The 16,729-nt window shown below is 52.4% G+C and overlaps 1 protein-coding gene across 6 annotated transcripts in view; it reads right to left on the reverse strand.

Moving 5' to 3' along the window:
* EPHB2 (EPH receptor B2) overlaps positions 1–16,729 on the reverse strand; it is a 206,064-nt gene that overhangs the window by 129,328 nt on the left and 60,007 nt on the right. For 4 of the 6 annotated variants that reach the window (XM_077970544.1, XM_077970568.1, XM_077970563.1 and 1 more), the window contains exons 2-3: positions 5,284–5,348; positions 1,677–2,361 (exon numbers count right to left, since the gene is read on the reverse strand). In XM_077970544.1, the coding sequence (XP_077826670.1) occupies positions 1,677–2,361; positions 5,284–5,348 (750 nt within the window). Of the gene's footprint in view, positions 1–1,676; positions 2,362–5,283; positions 5,349–12,188; positions 12,394–16,729 lie in introns of those variants that run through there. The other 2 variants (XM_077970547.1, XM_077970553.1) reach the window with 2 other exon arrangements.

Consider the following 16,729-nt stretch of genomic DNA (forward strand, 5'->3'; position numbering starts at 1 on the left):
CCTTTCATTGGCAAAACATCCTTTGATCTTACCTCTCCTCTTCCCCAGCACTGGTGCACGCCCCACTCCAGGATGCCACTGTCTCTTGAGATGACAACAATGGTTCCCCTATAGGCCCCCTCCTCCTGTCTCTGGCACCCCCATCTGTCCTTCTAGGTATCTTGAAAAGCTGCCTTGCTTATCTCAGAGGGCTAGAGGGAGGAACCACAGAGCTGGTAGATTTAACAAGCATTTTATCAGATTGAGGATCACTGCAACCACCCCCCGGCTAAACTTTCCCTGGCTCTCCAAGGACACTGGATTAGGGTCCAAACCTTTAGCCTGGCATCTGAGGCACCCCAGGATCTGGCCCCAACCTCTGAATCCAATGGGGGAATGCAAGAGGACATGACACAGGCAGCTTCAAGTCCCCTACACCCCCAGCACCACCACTGCAGTTCACAGGCTGAGCACCTGGGCTTTGTACACATCCTGTCATTTAGTTAACATCTATTAAGCACTTCCTGTGTACTGGAAACCATTGCAAGTACTTTGCATGCATCAAGTACCTGACTCCTCACACCAACCTAGGAAGGAGGGTTTTACACTTGGCCAAGGTGATACTGCTAGTGACTGGCAGGGGTGATTTAACCCAGGTCCTTCAACCTTCACAGCCTTCTTAGCACCAGGCTGTACCTCTCACAAACTTCTCGTGTTTGCAGACCACCTTCATGGTTCTCTGCCGTACTCAAACATCACTTACACTTACTTAATAGTTCTCCTTAAGCTAACTGTGTGGCATGGTGGTTAAGAGGGTGGGTTTTGGAATCCCAGATCCTCTACTTAGTCTCTGCTTCAGCTCTCTGAACCTCAGTTTCTTCATATACAACAGTACTCTCTGTCACAGGGTCCTTGTGAGGATTAAACGAATTAAGTCACAGAAGTGCTCAGCATATAGTACAAGGGGGAGTCGTGGGCCTGGCTCACGGTAAAATCGCACTTCTCCATCTCTTTGAATAGGAAGTAACCTTGTGACTTGCTTTGGCCAGTGAAATGCATACAGAGGTTACGGCGGGGGTGCATCCCAGGTGGAAGCTTTAAAGCCAGTAATCCATCTGCCACACTCCTTCCATCCATCTGCCCTGCGGATGGCAACATCCCGAATGGTGGCACTCCATCCATTTGACTCTCAGAGGGAGGAGTCCCAAGCTGATCCACAATGGATATGGAGCATTAAGGGGAGAAATAAACTTGTATTGTTTCGTCACTTCAGCATTGTCCGGTCTATACTGACAGAGTAAAAGCTCAAAAAATGTTACCTTATTAATACATAAATGTTACTTATTATAACATACGTTTTCTTAAAAGGGGAACCATATCACCTTTGCAAATGAAGAAAAAGACACCACTTGACATACTCGTATGATGACGTAAACAAAAAACCTTTATCCTACGCCAACCCAGATCATCTGGAATACCACCTGCAGGATGTGCACGGATCGTTTTCAGGAAGTGCGATATTCAAGTGCCTCCCTCTAAGAAGCCGAGCGATGGCTGCCAGTTTGGAAAGCCTGGCCCTAGAGTGCCTCATGGTCAGCTCTGAGCTTTAGAGGCCAGGCCCAAGTCTGCAGCCCGAGTCTGCAGCCAAGACCAGTTCTATGCATTTGCAGGGGCACGTGCCCCGCCCTGGCCCTTACCTCGGCAGACGGTGCCATTCTCAACGGCCTCGAAGCCTGCTTTGCACATGCAGCGCCCGATGGGCACCAGCCACTCGCCGTCCCCGTTACAGTAGAGCTTGATGGGCACATCCACCTCTTCCGCATTGGCGATGCAGCTGCCCCGGGCAGCCACCAGTGATGTGCTCTCAGCTCCCGACAGGGTTTCCTGGAAGATGGCGCCATTCTGGATGATGCGGGGGCACTTGCGGTAGAAGACACGCACGGCGATGAGGGACATGCAGCCGCCATAGTCCTGGAAGGCCAGGTAGAAGCCGCTGCGGGACACAGGTCCAAAACTCCGCACCTCCGTGTTGATTTTCATGACGCGGCCACCCAGGTCCACCTGGGAGAAGCTCTCGTCGGCTGCAATGGTATCCACCTTCACCCATGGATTCTCCATCCAGTTGGGGAAGGTCTTGGTGGCCGAGTCAAAGTCAGCCTCATAGTAATAGAGGTTGAAGGTCTCCTTGCAGGAGCCAGGCACGCTGGGGATGCTGCTGCAGTCACGCACGGAAAACTTCATCTCCACGTGGATGCGGTGGGCGCCACGGCGCCGGATAAACTTGGTCCGTAGCCAGTTGTTCTGGCTTGACTCAAACACGTTGCACACCTGGTACGTGCGGATCGTGTTCATGTTCTCATCGTAGCCACTCACCTCTTCCCACTGTGGGTAAAATGCTCGTCAGGTGGGGAGGTAAGGGCTCAGCCCCAGCACACACTCAGTCTAAGGTGGAAGACACAGACTCTGCCTTAGGGAATCCTCCAGTCTAACGGTGAAGACATCAGAGAATTCCCAATCTGATGGCAGAGACATGCCAATCAGGTGGGAAAGGCACACATCCTTCTCTTGGTATTCTGCTAGCTGACAGGGCAGACGTGGCCCTTATTGTCAGCGGTACACTAATCTGATAAAGGAGACAGGGACTCTGGCCAGGAAGTTCCCACCTGGAAGGGGAAAATAGGGAGAACCCTTCCCCGCTTACAGAATTCTTTCTGATGAAAGTAGACACAGCTTTGTGGTTGGGGGGGCTACCAGTCTGATGGAGGAGACAGAACCTCTGCCCTCGGAGAGCCCCCTGTCTGATCAGGGAGAGAGAGCCCTTGCTCTTGGGAACTCTCAGTCCGATGGAGGAAGACAGTCCTCATCCTCAGTGAACGCCTAGGATGATGGGGAAGACAGGGTCCTTCCCCATGAGAACAGCTCTGCTCTGGGGCTTTCGGCTGCTAGAATTTGCTCTCGGGTACCTGGAGGGAGGCCGCCCACCCTCCCTGCCTGGGGAAGGTACTCCCGTACCCTCTCTGGGGCAGCCTGGGATCTCACAAACCCAGCAGAGAGGTGCCAAGCCTCACTGCTGCAGGGGGCTGGGCCCAGTGGTGGAAAGTTGGGGCGGGAAGGGCCTAGGGCGGACCCGGGTTATCTCCTCACACTCATGGACCAGGCTCGTTCCCACTGCTGAGCCTTTTGCACACTTCTGTGCCCTCCTGGAGCACCGTCTCTGGTCTCCTCTGCACCAGGCTCTCTGGCTGCTGCTGTTTGCATTCACCAACTTTCCCAAGGGCCTTCGGGAACAATCTCCCTGCGTGAGGGCCCAGTACACTCAGCCCTCTTGGGCCAGTGTCAGTGGGACTGAGAGCTTGCTGAGGGCAGCCACCCCTCCTGTCCTTCTCCTGTGTCCCCCTTGGTGTTGGCTGGCTTCACCTGGGGTAGACCCAAAGGAGCCCCAACAGCAGAGTCCCCTCTCCCATCCACATCCGGGGCTGGGCACCCTAACAGAATCTCATTTCTTTGGCGTGATTATCACACATGGTCTATATGGTTAGACCCCTTTTACAGAGGGATAGGGCGTAGAGACCAGAAGTGAGGTCACTTGGCCCAGGCCACACAGACCCAGAGCTGTTCGTGTGCTTGCCCGTGCTGCCTGGAAACACAAGGACCCCAGTGTGCCCCAGGAGTCCCGGGTTCTAGTCCCAGCTCTACTAACTTGATGAGTGGCCTTGAGCAAGCCATTTCTCCCTCCTGGGCCTCCAATTGCCAAATGTGCCTGTGGGAGTGGCAGCTGATGGAAGAGGTGTCCCCCTCAAGTGGGTGTCCTTTATCCTGTGCCACTCAGATTCCCTGGGCCAAGTCTGTGCGTGTGGAGCAGGGGCTGGCAGCCTGGGGAGGGTCAGGTGCGATGAAGGGTGAGTGCACACAGGGAGGGCAGGTCTGGAGCTGACTGGCTCAGCCTCTTCTTCAATGGCAACTCTGAAGCTCCCTACATTGCATTAATTTTTTTTTTTTTTTTTTGGTGGCACCATGTGACAAAGTCAGCCCCTTGTTACAACCGCTGCTCTTCTTCAGAACTTAATTAGAACACTTAATTAGAGCACTCTGCCTTTCTCCCCTCTCTCTAATTAACATGCGGAGGCCCTGCAGCCTAAACACCCCAAATAATTGCGTCCGGGGGCCCTGCAGCCCAGCCTGGCCTCATTACTGGCAGGGTGGGGCTGTGGGCCCAGCCGCCTTCGCAGATGGAAAATTGGTGACAAGAAAGAGCCACAGAAAGCGGCCTGACCCTGGGGCCCTGCCTATTGAGAACACAGGCCTGGGGGGTGGGAGGAACGCAGTTCCCTGGGGCAGCAGCTGAGTCCCAGCGGAGCAACCGGGGTGGGGGGAAGGGAAGGGCTGGGTTGTAGAGTCCAGAGCCCTCCCCAGAGACCACGGGGATGAGGGATGAATATTCAACTTCATGACAATGACAATGATGATGATGATTATAGCTCTCTTGACTGGGAGCCCAATCTATGCCAGGCATTGTATTAGACACTTTGCAGGAAAACCTCACAACAGTCTTGTGAGGTCTAAGACATCATCACCATTTTATAGAGGAAGAAACTAAAGCTCAGAGAGATTAAGGAACTGGCCCCAGATCACACAGCTGGTGAGTGGCAGAGCTAAGACAGATTTTCAGGACTGTTTGACCCCACAGCCTGTAATTTATGCCCGATTTTGCTCTTGGAGAGCTCACAGCATAGACCCTAGGATGATAAGAGCCAAAGGATGGGGAGCTTTGTGTTATGGGGACCCAGAAAGCGGGCAGAGAGGGCTCAGTCATAGTCCTGAATACAAACCTTAGCCCCTCACTTATTATCTATAGGGCCCTGGGCAGGTGGCTACACCTTGTTGAGCCTCAGTTTTCTCATCTGTAAAATGGAGATAATTCCTCTCTATGGGATTAGAGATGATGTGTACAAAGGTGCTTAATACAGTATCTGACATAGAGTGGGTACTCAGGAAATGACAGTTCACTTTCTTCATCTGTAAAACGGATGTAGTGCGAGCACCTACTTCTCAGCCTCGCCCTATGGATTCCACGGGATAAAGGCTGAAAGCATCCAGCCTGTTGTCATGGTAACTGGCTCCATCAATGGTAGGGGATCATGGCTCCATCAATGGTAGGAGATTGGGAGGGTGGGGCTGAGAGAGGCCTGGCTCTGGGCCCTGAAGAGGGAGAAAGGGGTTAGAATATGAGGGGGCATTCAGGTCCTGCAGCAGGGTTTGAGGGATCCTGGGGACCAATGCAAGGTTTGGGGACCACTGACTCACCCCTGATGGAGGATGCACCATCCAGCCCAGCTCAGCCGTCGCTGTAGTGGAGTCCATTAGCGTTTCTGTGGGGAGAGCAAAGAGTCACCGCTCCGCCCCACCTACCAGGTGCTGTCAATCTCTCTGTTGGGCCCTCATCCTTCTTTACAGAGAGCCCCGCCTACTTCCACTGCCCCAGTCATCTGGCTCTAATTCTCCAGACTGCTCTTGGTTTAGACTCCGCCTCTCTACTCCATTATCCCGCCTACCCCCACAGCCTAGCCAATCATCTAATGCCACTCCTCTAGGCCCCGCCCCTCCAGGCCAAGTCCACCCTTACATCATGGTCAGGCTCTACCTCTCAGCCAGTCTAATCCCACTAACCTAGGTACTATCCTTCCCTTCCTTTTCTGGACGGGGAGGGTCTTACATCCACTAAACCTGGGGTCTACTGGATGGGTTTCAGAGGGTCTGCCACTAAACTCTTGGGTCTTGCCACTAAACATCAAACTCTGGGGATCTGTTTGCTTTTCAGCGTGCATGAAACTCTCAAAACGGGAACTTGGGCCTTAGACGGGCTGTTCTTGTGTCCCAGCTGAGACCCCCCAGTTTCCCCTCCTTGCCCCTCTGGCGCACACATCTTGTCAAGACACTCTCCCTTTCTCTAGAAACCTGGAGTCTTCCATCATGTTCCTGTGGCTGAGGTCCCTCCCCCGGGGCTCAGGTAACTCTGCCCCCAGGACAGGGTCCCGGGAGTGGAGAAGTGTTGAGAGCAAGCACTGCACCCAGTAGGGGCCAACTGTCACATGGCCTGTGGGGGTTCAGGAGACACATCAGCGTCTGGGACCATCCTGAGCCCCACTTGCCTCCCCCAATTCCAGCAGCTGCAGGGAGCCACATGGCCTAGGGGGAAGAAGAGCCACATGGCCCTGGAGACCCCCATTCTCCCCAGGTCAGGTTCAGGACCCCTCTCTTCTACCCCTTCCTGGCCTCTTTGGCTTCCAAACACTTTCTGAATGGAATTGCAATACACCGAATGAATTTAAATGAACCCCTTTCAAGCATTCATTCGACAAAATATCCTGATGCCCATTATGTACCAGGCACTGCACTGGGCACCCTGAGAGAGAAAACCGTGGCTAGCGAGACCCTACCATGGAGCAGATCCTGGTCTGGCAATGGAGATGAGGTATGAATATAAATAGCTATGAGACAGTAGGGGGAGAGACCTAGAAGGTCACAGTGACACCACCTCGCTCGGTGAGAGTGGGTAAGAGGTATGCTTGCTGCCATGCTCCAATTCTGTGCCCGGGGCAGGCATCACTCATCAATTCCTATACTATGGCCACATGATACTTCTTGCCACAGTATTCCAGGAAACAAATATAAACCAGAGATGCTGTCCCTGGCCCAGCCCAACTGCCTCCTTTCGGAGACAGGGCAACTGAAGCACAGGGGTGAGAAGGGGCTTCCAAAGATTGCACGGGAGTTGGCGGCACAGTGGGAAGTGCAGGTGTCTTGCCTCCTAGCCTATAAACCTTTAGGCACTTCAAACAATTAGTTTAATGGTCTGGGCTAAATGACAAGGACCAGGAGATTGGGGCTGTGTGCCCAGTGTCCAGGCAGCTCAGAAGTTCCAAATGGCAGATAATTAGGGCTTGAACTATGGCAGGGGTGGAGGGGATAAAGGGTGGGGACAGGAGGAAGCATTTGGCCAGAGGTGACCCCAGTCAGACCCCTGAGCTGACAAGAGAGGATGCAGAAGTGTCCCCACGACCGCCTGTGGCTTGTGTCCCTGTGCACTGGCATCCCCGTGACCGCCTGTGGTCACTGTGTCCCTTTCCACTGGGGGCTGGCACAGGGAGGGGGTGTGGGGTAAGGGTGCCAGGGACGGTGGAGCCAGTGCCAAGGGCATCTTTTTGATGGCAAATTGGAGGGAAGTTCTATTATGCAGCTTTGGAGCTGAAAAAAGGGTTCCTTTTCACACTCCGAATGCTACAGATTTTTCTTCCTGGAGAGAACAAGGGCTGAACTTTTAACCTGTTTTCTCTCATCGGCCTCAGCCAGAGACACGCCAAGCCGGGCTCTCTGCCTGGGCCCAGGGAACAGCTGCTGGGAGCTGTGTCGAACAAGGCAGAGGAGAGACTCTGCTTGGGACAAGAAGAGGGTCGGGCGGGGGAGGCAACCCCACCAAGCAGGTGGCCCCATCCCTTGGCTAGATTCCTGGGCTGACCCAGAGGCCAAACACTAGAGGATTCCATGGCCCAGAGAAGGAGGGGCCGGGAACTGACATCTTCATCGTACGGGTGGAAACTTGGGCTCAAGGAGGGCAAATGGCTTGCCAAAGTCACACACTAAAAGTTGGTGCTCAAACTCTGGGCTCCCAAGAAGCTTAGGGTGGGGGGACCCACTGTCCGCCTGTGCCTTCTACCTCTCCTGGCCCAAAGCAGTGGCCCAAAGCATTGGGAGGATCTCAGAAGGACTGGAAGTAAATGGACTGGCTGGTTTGCAGACACAAAGGAAATACGAAGGAACATGAAGTTTGCAGATCCCCTTGGGAGGAGGTAGAGGGCCGGCATCTCCTCTGCTCCCTTCTCCAGTGCCACTCCTGGCTTTGCCTGGAAGCCTGGCTCTGGGAAATCTGTCACCCCTCTGGGTTGTGGCAGGAGGCAGCACAAGCATGCTCTCTCCCCAACCTGGTCTTTTGCTTTTCAATTTTAACACCTCCCTCTACCTCTGCACGAAAGGCAAATGAGCAGAGCACACAGACCTGGGCTCTGGAGGTCACAGAGATCTGGATTCTAACAGCAGTTCTGTCCCTTCCTTGCTTGGTAACCAATATCACTTGCCATAAAAGGAAGGAAAATAAACACAGACTCTTACAAATGAACCTTTTGAGGCAGGCAGATCACTTGAGGTCAGGAGTTTGAGACCAGCCTGGCCAACATGGTCAAACCCCGTCTCTACTAAAAATGCAAAAATTAGTCAGGCATGGTGACGCATGCCTGTAATCCCAGCTACCTGGGAGGCTAAAGCACGAAAATTGCTTGAACCTGGGAGGCAGAGGTTGCAGTGAACTGAGATTGCACTATTGCACGCCAGCCTGGGTGATACAGCAAGACTCTGTCTCAAAAAACAAAACAAACAAACAAACAAAAAACAAATGGACCTTTATTTGTTCTATCTCTTGTTAAGTCTCAGTTTCCTCACCTGGAAAACGGCCAAAATACCTTCCGAGTCTGGAAGTATAGCAGCTTGGATCCCAGCACAAAGTAGATCCTCACTTAGTAACAGCTGCTGTCTTTAGATGGTGTGCAATGCTTTTTGGCACACCCAGTGCCTGCACACACTGCTTCCTCCTTTGGGCTTATTAGGTGGCCCCTGAAAGTGAAGGCAGTCCCAAGAGGCTCCAGCTTAGTCTGCCTGCCTTTCCCCACCTCCCAGATACGCCTGCCAACATCTGACAAGCATCAGTCTCTTGCTCCACGGCCAAAGCCTCCATGGAGCCCATCCCAGTCCATCTGATGCTGCTTTCCCTGGGGTGCCCTGAGTTTTCTCTTTGTTCCTCTCAAACCAAGCACAAAAGTCAAACTCTGTTCTCTGGGGAATCTGGAGTTAATAGTTATTGCCTCAAGAACTTAGTGGGTTCAGGAAACCAAGCTTTGTTTCCACCACCATCATGTCCTTTTTCCACCCTGTAACACACCAGATGCCTCCCCTCCAATCCCAAAAACCTACAGAGGGAGAGAACTCATGTCTGCTGAGATCCTATTAGGAGCCAGAATCTCTCACCAACATTCTCACAATAATGCCAAGAGGTACTTGATACTGTCCCATTTCACAGATGACCCATTTCACAGATGAGAAAGCTGAGGCTTCCAAAGCCTCGGGAACTTGCCCAAGATCACACATCTATTCCACCCACAAGCTGCCCTCCAGTCAGCTATGAGTAGGTGAAGAGACTGGCCGTCTCACTCTGCACAGACAATGTGGTCTTTTCTCACCCTTGGACCTCACACATACTGTTCCTTCTGACCTTCTCACCTCTACATCTTCTCTGCCTGCCCTACTGTTCGTCTGTGAAGTCTCAACTCAGGTCACCTCCTCTAGCAAGTTCTCTTAAATCCATTCTGCCCCAATGCTCTGCAGCCAAGGGTGTTTCAAGGTATCCCGGCACTTGAAGATATTCTGGGTGGTAACTACCCCTATTTGCTATATTCTCCCAAAGCTCTGTGGTCCCCTGAGAGGTGGGTGCTGGGTCCCGGTCCTGGGATCCCTAAGACCTAGCACAGGGCTTGGCACACAGGCCTCCTCTCCCCATCTGCAAGGCTTGAGCATATGCCAGTGTTCTGCTCCACTACGGTTGCCCAGGCTTGAGCCTTTCACATAGACAACGTTAATGACTTTAGCCATTTCCACCTACAACCTGTACAATTATTTAGTTACTACTTTTTCTTCCACTTGACTCCTTTACTTTCTTAAACGCATCTTAAAGAGGAAAAAAACGTAATCATGATTATAAATGGAAAACCAATATCTCTTGCCATAACAGGAAGGAAAATAAACACAGACTACTACAATTAAAAATGTTTGTCTGCAAAGTACCGAACATCATTTCACTTCCCATACTTTGGGAGCTGCTGGGCTCCCTTGAGCTGCCTCTGAAGCTCTGGAAATGTTTCTATCTCTATCCCCACTGTGACGGTGACAATCTCTCATGCAGGGGAAGCTGTTGTCACTGTACACAGATAATTAATCACCACACTATGTGGCTGAGACCACAATGAGGACGTGCGTGGTGTACTGCAGGTTATAGGAAATGAATATGGAAGCAGGGGAAGAAAATGCCAAATTTAGGGATGGCTTCCAGGAGAATGTGACGCCTGCACGGAGGCTTAAAGACTGGGTGAATGGGGAGTGACTGATGTGGAGTGGGAAGGGCACGCTAGGCAGAGGGGAAGCAGAGGCAAAGGCCAGGAGGTGAGCTGGGCCACAGTGGGGTTTGTGGGAATCAAGCGCTGGCTGAAGGATGGGGCTGGAAGCAGTGGGAGCTGACAGCTGAGCCTGGAGAGGTTAAGCAGGGGCTGCCCAGGTAGCACAGGACAGGGCCATGAAGGGTCAGCAGCTCTCCGAGGCCCCTCTGCTGGATCATCCCTGTCTCTCCACATCCTTGCCAGCCTCGCTGTTATTACCTGCTTCCCACTCTGCCCACTGTGCTGTTTCACCTGCTCTTAGGCCCTCCCACCCTATTGAAATGTCTGGTTCCCAGACCTGGGCTGCTCTTAATGCCCATTTTAAAAAATCCCAATGGATAGATGAAGAAAGAGACTCACAGATTCTTAGCATCCAGGCAAAAGCTGGACCTGGGGCCATCAGCCCAGAGCGTCTTCCTCAGTGTGAAAACACGGGCCCGGCCATGGGAGTGACTTTGGCGCTACCCCTACTGTCCCCACACCCCCTCTCCTTCCTGGAGGCTGCACAGAAGAAAGCAATCAGGAGGCCCTGACTGCCGGGCTGGGGAGGCCCGATGGCCCCTCTGGCTATGTGTGAACGAGCAGTGTACATTTCAGAAATATTTGAACTTAAAGGGGAGACACACTGAAGTCGTTAGCGTTGGGCTGAAAGGAGGTGGCTGCAGGGGGGCCCCTTGCTCTCAGGCTGGAGCGGGTGGTTGCCCCCTAGTCTCCAATCCACTCCTAGTCAGCTCTGTCTGATCCCCTCGTAGGCTATAATTCTCTAGGACCACAGATGCCGCTTGTCTGCACTAATGACAGTATGTGAATGTTCCAAAGTCATGAAGAAAGAACTTTCATTAAGCACCTATTGCATGCCAAGCACTGTCCAGGGCCCTCTAAATGCCATTGCAGGCTCAACCTCCAGAAGTATATACTAGTATTAACCCCATTTCACAGATGAGGAAACTGAGGTCAGAGAGGAGAAGCAACCTGCACAAGTGCACACAGGAAGGGCTAGGACTGGAACCCACATCCATCTATTTTCACAACTGTGTTATTTTTAAGATGCCATGGCCATAGCCTTAAAAAACAGACAACACAAAGCAACAAAGTCTTCAGGGCTTGTGTGTGTTTATCTTCTCTCTCTGCATGGGCCTGTGTGAGAATAGCAGGGGGCGGGAGAAGGGCAGCAGGGGAGTGGGGCATAGACTGCCCAGGCCAGAATCTTGGCTGTGGCACTCTCCAGTGTGTGATTGCAAGCACGCCAGTTCTTCTCTCTGGGCCTCAGTTTCCACATCTGAAAAATGGGTCATGGTGAGAATTAAATGACACCATGTAGGTGAGTCCTGTTCATCTGATGTCTCCCAGGGCCCACATATAGGGGAGGTCTGCATCCACCTTGTTCACCACTGTACCCTCAACACTAAGAACGAGGCCTGGCACTGGCACACGCATCCATCCTCCACACGGCAGCTGGGTGATGTTCCTAAAGTCCACGTGTGATCACCCTTCAGAGCTCCTGCTGCCTGAAAGATCAAGTCCTAGCTCTCAACAAGCTACTCGAGGCCCCTGCCAAGCAGGCCAGTTACCTTCCAGCCAGTCTTCCGCATCTCTCATATCCAGCCATCCAAAATTTCCTCCTGCTTGCAGAAAGCACTTTACCTCCCCGAACACTGGTGACTTGACCCTTCTAGATTTTTCTGCCTGGAACGCCTGGCCCTTCTTGCTTTGTTGGCCTGGCTAACTTCTCTTCCAAAACTGAGCTCAAAGCCTCCTTCTTCCTTCTTCCTGGCAGCTGTCCTGACTCCTCCTGCTCTGGCTGGGTTAAGTAACAAAGTCATGGTCATTCAATGAACATCTCCTCCACCCGATGTGTGCCAGGCCCTGAGCCAGGCACTGGAGACACAGAGGCAGATCAGCAGGCCCTTCCCTCAAAAAGCTCCCAGACTAGTGCCCGACGTGTGAACTTACTGCAGGGAGGGGCGGAGTGAGACGGCTGGTCCCGGCCAGGAGCCAGGAAACCCAGAGGAAGAAGGGAGTAGCTTTGAGCAGGAAATTTGGAAAGGCATCTCAGAGGAGGTGGCGTGTAAGCTGGAAGGAGAGGGAAGGGCACACCACATACAGGGCCCAGCAGAATCAAAGGCACAGAAATGTAAGACATCGGGGAAGGCTGGGCAATCATAAAACTGATGACTGGCTCTCAGTGGTGGGCTCCAGGCCAAGCGCTTAGCACTCATTATCCCATTTCATCGTTAACTATTTGTGAAGTAAGTACTTTAGGATCTCCCTTTACAGTTGGAGAAATCAAAGTTTGGAGAGGTTGTTCAAGGTTTCCATGGCCAGGAAGCAGTGGAACTGGGTCTGCCTCGCACCAAAGCCCATGTCCTTAGCCACTGCGCCACGCTGGAGTATCCGTCCCATGTAGTGGGAGCAAAATGCTTCATGGAAGGAGATGGTAGCACAGGACAGGGCATCAGAATGTGGAGGGCCTCTCAAACGTGGGGCTGAGGAAGTTGGGTCTTATCCCACAAGCAGCGGGGAGCTATGGAAGATTCTTGAAGAGGGTAGCGATGTGATCTGCCCTGAGAACCGCTGAGTTACAGAGTGGCCTTGGCAGAGGAAATTAGGCTAGATTTGGGGGACAGCTGGGGGAAGGGTTGAAGCTGAAGATGAACAGACACCTGGTAACCGCACCCACGGGTCTTCACCTACAAATTGACTAGCAGCCTGCAGCCCAGGCAGCAAACCAGCCTGGCGTGAGACCCATGCAGCAGTTGCAAGCCCGGGCTCTTCCCAGCGGCTCCTGCTGCACCCTGTCTGGGGCTGGCGGGGCTGAAGTGGCCTGAAGCTAGGCCTGGCTGGGATCTCATGGCCTGGTAAGGCCAGCCTGGAGGCCTGACCCAGACTGTCCATGGTCACAGCACTCTTTCCATGGTCCAAGTTAGAAATTCCAGGAGGAGGCAAGGACACTGACAAGCTTGGAAGAGTCACTTCACCTCTCCGAGCCTTAGTTTCCTCATCTGTAAAATGGCGATGACAAAATCCTTGCTCTGTATACTTCACTGCATTGTTCTAATGCATTGAAGGAGGCATTGGCAGCCAAAGGTTTTTACAGCATGCGAAGGCTGGACCATACAGAGCCATAGGGAAAGTCACTGACATTGATGGCGGCCTCCTAGGGGCAGGCACTTCATTGATATTGTCTCATTTACATCCCAGAGCAAACTTAGGGGGAAACCAAGGCTCAGAGGGATCAAGGACTTCCAAAAGGCCACATGGCCAGTAAGGGGCAGTGTAAAATTTGATCGCTTTGGTCCGATCCCAGAAGCCACTAGATCATGCTGCCTCAGGAAATGGAAGGAAGAATCACTGCTTTCATCTCCCTGTGCCCTCGTTGCCAGGCCCTGAGCTAAACTCTCTACATGCCCTGTAAGGCCAATACCTTTATCCCATTGTACAGATGAGGAAACTGAGCCTGCAGAGGCTCAGAGATCTGCCCCAAGTCCTACAGCCAGAAAGAAGCAAAGCTGAGATTTGAACCCAGGCCAGCCTGACTGAGTTTCCTGAGCCCTCTCCTCTATAAACATCATGAGAATGGGAGCCCAAGATGGCCTTGGGTTCCCTGGCCCAAAGCAAGGCAAGAGGTGGAGACGCCAGAGAAGACCCCGACTAGCTCCTAGAAGAATGCAGATTTTCTAAAGTGAAATCTACCAACAAGCAGCACGTTGTTTTTCTACCTCGGCCCCCTGCTCAGCCCTCAGTCTCAAGGAAAGAGAACCTGGCTAATGTAAAATCCTTCTGCCCAAGGACTCTCGTAGCACACACCCCTTCTTGTCCTCCCACCGCTCAGAGGCCCTTCTCTGCCTCGGTTGCCTGCTTGGAGCCTGCTCTTGTTTTCTCAGGCCCAGGCGGAGGAATCCCTGTGACGCCAGCTCCTCTGCTCTGTCCCCTGCCTGCCTGCCGCTGGCCTGGGCATCCGCCAGCGCCGGCCGCCCCGGCTGAAACCCAATCCTCTGGGCCAGCCCGGCTGCTCACTAACAGCGGGCCACATTGTGCAGCCGGGGCTTCGGGAGAGTTTGGATTCGCTGCTTGGGGACCCACTTAACCTCGGCAAAGGACAGGATGATGGATGGGGGTCTGGGACGGGGTTGCTGGGGGTGGGGTGGGTGGTAAATGAACACCAGGGCTTGCTGGGGAAGGGAAAGAAGGGAGGCAGGGACGGGAACAGCCCTGGACACATTAAGCGCTCCTTTAGTTCCCACAACAACCCTGAGGGATGCCTGCGACTGGTCCCATTTTAGGTGACTTGACCAAGGCCACATAGTGAATCAGAAACTGAACCCACGCCAATTGCCCTCAAGTCTTCCCGATACACCAGGCTGCATCTCACAGCCAGCATTTGCCGAGTGACTTTTAAATTTTTAAAGCCTTTTACTTAAATGAACCCACACAGTTTTCACATCTATTCAGTAGGTAAAGAAGTATCATCATGGCAGCTGGCATTACTGGGCAGCTACCGTGTGCACGGAACAATGCCTACCACATTAATACTCATCTCCTGAGATCCTAACGGGACATATTGAGGGAGGACCAATCGTCAGGGCCATTTTACAGAAGAGGGGAGGAAAGCTCAGAGAGGCAGTCACTTGCAAGACACGGCAGAGCTGAGATACGCTCAGGCTAGCTAATGAAGGCAGGGGCCCTGGGCACCCCAGTTGCTTATAGCTGCATCCCTTCTGAGTGGTTCTAAATTGTGTGCATCTCCCCTCTGCCCACTGGACACAGCCTCACTCCACTGTTGGCACTCGAGGTGCTGTTCCTTCTCCCTGCCATGTCCCTCGCCCTCCTGGCCTGCCTAGGACACTCAGACATGTTCATTAAGACCCATCTCAAATGTCTTCTCTGAGAAGCCTTCCCTGATGACCCTGGCGCTGGGGCTCCCGGAGTCCTATATGTGTCTCCCATCATTGTACTTGTCACCTTGTCCTGCAACTTTCTTTTACTCATCTGCCCCTCAACTGGACTGTAAGTGCCTTGTAGGCAAGACCAAGGCTGGTTCACTGTGGTAGCCACCAGCCTCTAAAACCACCTTACTCCTGATCACCCAGGCCCACCCAGACCTTAAATGCTCTTTCTTGCTGACATCATCAGTCTGGGTGTCTGAGTTTTTCCTCCAGGAAACGCGGTCACTGGTATCAAGATGACTCCATATAGTAGATAATCCAAAGTACTTACTGTGCTGAGCTGTCACACATATTATCTGTTTTGATGCTCACAATGCCCCACGTGATAATGATTATTGTCCCCATTTACCCACCCACCCATCTATTCATCCAGCCACCCACCCTGTCACCCCATCCATCTGTCCCACTCCACTCACCTAGTATTCCACCACCTGTTCATCCACTAGCATCTCGCATATGTATCCATTCATCTTCCTACTGAACCAACCTCCCTTCATCCCTTCCTTCCTGCAGATGGGGGAAAATAACCTTCAGAGAGGTTAAGTAATCTGCCCAACATCACACAGCGAGTACATGGCAGATCCAGGAGCAGAACCAGGTACTCTTTTAATCACTCTGCTATGTGGCCTCTTAGCTGTCTCACTTTATTTCTAACTGTCCTGTTGCATGCAGGTTTAATCTTACAAGTCACCTCAAATCCTTCTGCATGTGAATGGAGTGTAAATTACAAATCAATAAGACACAGGCCACTGTAAGTCCAAGATGGGGTCTGTCGGGTTGGAGTCAATTAGCAAGCCTGCTGCAGGACCTGCTGGGACTTGATGGATTTGCCTAATTGGCACTGGTTTCCCCCAGTGAAGGACAATTAACTCAAATCCCAGAACCCAGACCACCCCTCTGCTTCTGGGCAGGGTGTCAGGCATTGAGCTACATGAAATTTACTGTTTATTCATTCACCCATTGACCCATACGCCCACTCATCCATCTATCTTTCCAACCATCCAATCCTTGCAATCATCCATAAACCATCTTGACATCTGCTCACTCACCCACCTACCTATTTACCCACCCGCACACATCTATACGCTGATCCATCTGCCCGCCCATGTAGCCACCCATTCACTGATCCAGCAGTCCACCCACCCACACGCTCACCTATCCATCCATCCATCTAATCACCCAATTCAAGCAGCTATTTAGGAAGTCATTCTGCCATCTTGTCTTCCACTCACCCATCTATTTATTCATCTACTCATTCTCTCATTTACCGCATTCATCTGTCTATCCTTACACCACCAATTCATCCACTCACCCCATGCCCAGCATCCCACTTAGGTTTTCTCCCTTCCCCTGAAGTAATCTCCCTCCCTACCTCTCCTCTTTCCATTCATCTATCCACTCGACCATTCATTTACCTGTCCATCCATTCGCATCATTTATTTATACATCTATACATCTGCTACCCACTCCTCCCATCCAGCCAGCCTGCATTTGTTGAACAGCTACTATGTGCCAAGCCCATGCTGAGTACTAGAGAATCAGGCTGTA

The sequence above is a fragment of the Macaca mulatta genome, chromosome 1 (genome assembly GCF_049350105.2).
Source record: "Macaca mulatta isolate MMU2019108-1 chromosome 1, T2T-MMU8v2.0, whole genome shotgun sequence".
NCBI lineage: Eukaryota > Metazoa > Chordata > Mammalia > Primates > Cercopithecidae > Macaca > Macaca mulatta.